A 4,260-nucleotide genomic window follows, 5' to 3' on the forward strand; every position below is an offset into this window, starting at 1 on the left:
CAGCATCAGAATCAGGATGTGAACTTCCTGAGCCCCTGACAGCCATGTTTGACCCATCTGCTAGGGACCTGTCGACAGCTGACCTCCAGGAGAAGTGTAAAAAGATCTTTGAGAAAATGAGAGGGCAATGCACAACTGACAGACTAGAGCACCTACAGGATGTTACGAAAGAGCAGGCAAAGTGCACAACCTGGGGACTCCATAGAGTGGGCCGCGTAACTGGCAGCAATTTTCACAGAATTATTAAATGCAAAGACAGCTCAGCTGACAGTGTAATGAAACTGATCATGCAATATGATGCCACAGATCTTACTGTACCCGCTGTCATGTGGGGAAAGCAAATGGAGGACACAGCACGTAAAAATTATGAAACAGAAATGAAGAAAATACACATGAACTTTAATGTAAAAGCAGTGGGTCTAACAGTGAGAGCAGATGAGCCGTACCTGGCTGCTTCTCCTGATGGGGTATTCTCCTGTGACTGCTGTGGAACAGGCCTGCTAGAGATAAAGTGTCCATACAAGTACAGGGAGGGACTAGAGGGGTCAGAGACTGATGCATCCTTTTGCCTTGATGGAAACTATGACCTGCGACCCACCCACCCATATTACTCACAGATCCAGTTACAAATGTATGTTTCTCAAATGGACATGTGTGACTTCATGGTGTGGACGAAGACAAGCAGCATCATTTGCCGGCTACGGAGAGATGAGCCCTTTCTACAAGAAACTCTTCCCAAGGCTGAATCTTTCTTCATGGACCACCTCCTCCCAGAACTTGTCTGCCGCTGCAAAGACCCTGACCTGGCAGAAGAGATCAAATGTCTGTACTGCAAAAAGCCAAGCTTTGGCAAAATGATCAAGTGCACAGACTGCTGCCAACACTTTCACTATCCATGTGTGAACATTACCAGATACTCCAAAAAATGGAAATGTGGATGCAAATAGATACATCCAACAATGGTAAATACTGGATGCTGGACAACAGCATTTAAGAAAAAACTGATGTAATGAGCAAAGATGGATAGGTACACCTGACAAAATCGAAGTGACTTCATTACTGTCAACACAACAACAAACAAACAACACATCTGACTCTTTAAGTGTTCATTTATTTTTTTCTGAATGTACATTTACGTAAAATCAAACAGCACTGATATATATTGTTCATCGCCAGAAAGAAGCGGGTTTGAGTTCGGCAGACAATGATAATACTCAAAACTTAGTTGAAAGCTAGAAAAAAAAAAAAAAAATCGAGGTATAAATGTTAAATGAGTTCATATAGTATTAATTATGTACACTCATTCATTGTTGAGATGTACATTTAATTTTAATTGCATTGCCTTCAATATATTGCATTTACAACATTCAGTTCATGTTCAATATTTGCCATGTCAGCTTTAAACGCAGTTTCTCCATTATCATAAATAAATGAAATAGTTCTGCGTGCGTGGTTCTCAACCTTTTTGTACTCTGAATGATCCTGTCTGATCAAATTTAGTTATTCATAACTGTTATTAATTTTATAGTCAGAGAGAAAGAGAGTGATGAGTAAGTGAGAGAGACAGTGAGAGCAAGTAGTAAGTGAGCACCATTGCCCTCATTAGCCCTTAAAAGCCTGACACAATCATGGAAAATAATGTACACCTCCTTGACTCTGAACACAGTTATCGCCGGGCCACCACAGCCCCCCTAAGGTTCGTAAGACCAGCACATATGGTCAAAATGTCATCTAGCATATCGACTTGGCTGATGGGTATGACAGTGTTCAGTATCTTAAAGGTTTTAAGCTGACCAATAACTTGTTCCACATGTATGCGGACTCTTGACAACTGACGTGAAGTGTCAACACAAGAACCTGGCAACTGAGATTTCCCCTTCGTGAAACTTGGTATTCTTAATGTTGCTCCTACACTGGCCAAATCCTCTCTAACAAGGAAACCTCTATCTGCAAGGATCTCGTCACCATGCTCAAGTTTACCCAAAAAGCCAGAATCTAAAGTTATTACCTTGTCAGAGGCACGACCTCCCCACCCACTAGACAAAAAAGATATAGCTCCTGCTGGTGTGATTCCTATTAGATATTTCATTGTGTTTTGGTGCTTATAATTTGACCAGGTTTCAGCCCTTGCTTTAAGATTGTGTGTTCTTTCTATAAAGATATCAGTACAGTCTATAATACAACGACAATTCCTAAATTTGGGTTTAAAACACTTTGGCATGTTTGCTCTCACTGCATCCTTACTAGGCCACATTATCAAAGGTTTCACTATTGAGGACAACATGGGTATCCAGTCTCTTAGTATTTTTGATACAGTTGAGAATGGAAGCCCAAATCTGTAGGCAAGGTCTCTGTTGGTGAGTCCAAGTCTTACTTTCATTAGAACCAAAAGGAGGTGGTTCTCCCAACTTAACCCACCCTTAAGCACAAGTGTGCTTCTTTTTACAATATCCAGCAGCCACATAACCATTTGTAATGATTGTAAACCAGTAAAAAAAAATATTTTAGCGTTTGTGTCTTTTATGGAATCAAACCCAAACTTGGACTGCTTCAGTTGCTCCTTCAGATGTTTATTTTCTTCCTGTGTGGCATACAGTTCTCTTTTCAGAGCTTCATAGTCATCACGGAGCTGGTTGTACTGCAGGTTGAGTTGGTGCATCTCTTTTCTGGACACAAACTTACATTCATCTACAACACAAAAAGGAGATAAATTAACTCATGTGCAACACATCAGCTTTCATACACAGACACACACACACACACACACACACACACACACACACACACACACACAGACTATCTGTCTGGTTCTCTGTCACTCTACTCACCTGACCACCAACCAACCAATCAACCAACCAACCAACACAAACACACACTTAATAGTATGACTTGTGCATACCTTCAGAAGAATCTACAGTATCTGCTTCAGGCTGGCTTGTGGGGCAGGTAGCAGGGGCCTTATCTTCATCTCTTATTCTCTTTCTTTCATATCTAGGACAAACAGAGTAGAGTTAAGTTAAAAACCCAAAATAATCAACACATTAAGAGATAATACAATAACATAATAAAGAAAGACACATAAGAATATCTTATTTGCTCAGATAATTAACAAGCTACCAAGAAATTAGAAAATTTCAAATACATGACATGACACTGACCTTGCCACCTTTCCCGAGATGTCTCCGTTGCTGCTGTGTGAAAAAACGGATGGAACAAAATCTGGACTATCACAATCCATGGACGGTGACCCTGAGAAAAAGAATGAGATTAGCTATGCTTATTTTCACCTTTTTTAACCTATTTGCTAATTTACGAGCTCAGTCATAATGAGCACCAATAGCACAAGCATTTAAGTTACGGGTTCAGAGTTAAAGAAAATCGTACACTGTAACATTAGCTGTGTGAACTGTGAAGACACTTTCTTGTATGACTTTCAGTCTGAAGCAACCTACAAGAAACCTACACCAGCCGTGCAGCTAATGTTGGTACTTACAGTAACAACAAAAGCTAAACTTATAGGTTACGACCGCGAGCCAACGTTAAACTTTACAAACTCAGTAGAAGACGGACAAATTTGTTGGCCAGTTAGTCAGTAAATCACACTAATATATCCTCATTAAGTATGGTAAAATCACACGCAGTCCTACTCATTATCCAGCTCATATATGTTGGAAAAGACAAACATACCAGAAACGAAGTGGGCGCTGCACAGACTCTCGCCGCCTTTAGATCCTTCGGGACCCCAATCCGCCCTTTTAATGGCCTGGAGCCACAATCTTCTTCTTCTCTTGGCAAAAGGATGAGATCCTCTCGGGATATTAAACAGTTTCCATCCATCCTTTTGCCGATTCGTGCAGTTTACAGCACAACAGCTCCTTGTCATTTTCGTTCTCCGCTGACTCCGCTGGTAAACAAATGACAAATGTCCCGCTTTCTGCCCCCTGGCTGCGCGCGCACATCTGCGATGACGTTGCACAGAAACCCGTCTATTGCCCTGTCCTCCCACCTCTTTTTATTCTTCTCAATATTCTTTCTTAATTTTGTAATAAGTTATGTACCTATTGGGGCTGCCCTTGCACATAATAAATTAATGCTTTGTTCCTAATTGTGCGCAGTCCTGTAATTTTTTTTTTTTTAGCTTGTGACTAACCCTAATACATTAAAAAATGTAAAAGAAAACTCCCCGGAGTATAAACCTGGAACCCTATAGTGGGTCTGTGTTTTTCTCAGCTCACGCATCATTCTCCCCTTTTTCACCCC

General features: G+C 40.8%; 1 protein-coding gene across 1 annotated transcript; it reads right to left on the bottom strand.

The window, feature by feature from the left end:
- Nucleotides 1-1,091: 1,091 nt before the first annotated feature.
- LOC115528806 (uncharacterized) lies at nt 1,092-3,982 on the bottom strand. The gene is made up of 4 exons (XM_030337122.1): nt 3,688-3,982; nt 3,159-3,249; nt 2,900-2,991; nt 1,092-2,688 (listed from the first exon to the last, which is right to left on the bottom strand). Exons 1-4 carry the CDS (start codon nt 3,881-3,883, stop codon nt 1,667-1,669), a joined length of 1,401 nt encoding a protein of 466 aa, XP_030192982.1. The 5' UTR covers nt 3,884-3,982; the 3' UTR covers nt 1,092-1,666.
- Nucleotides 3,983-4,260: the final 278 nt, after the last annotated feature.

The sequence above is a fragment of the Gadus morhua genome, chromosome 16, assembly GCF_902167405.1.
Source record: "Gadus morhua chromosome 16, gadMor3.0, whole genome shotgun sequence".
Lineage (NCBI taxonomy): Eukaryota > Metazoa > Chordata > Actinopteri > Gadiformes > Gadidae > Gadus > Gadus morhua.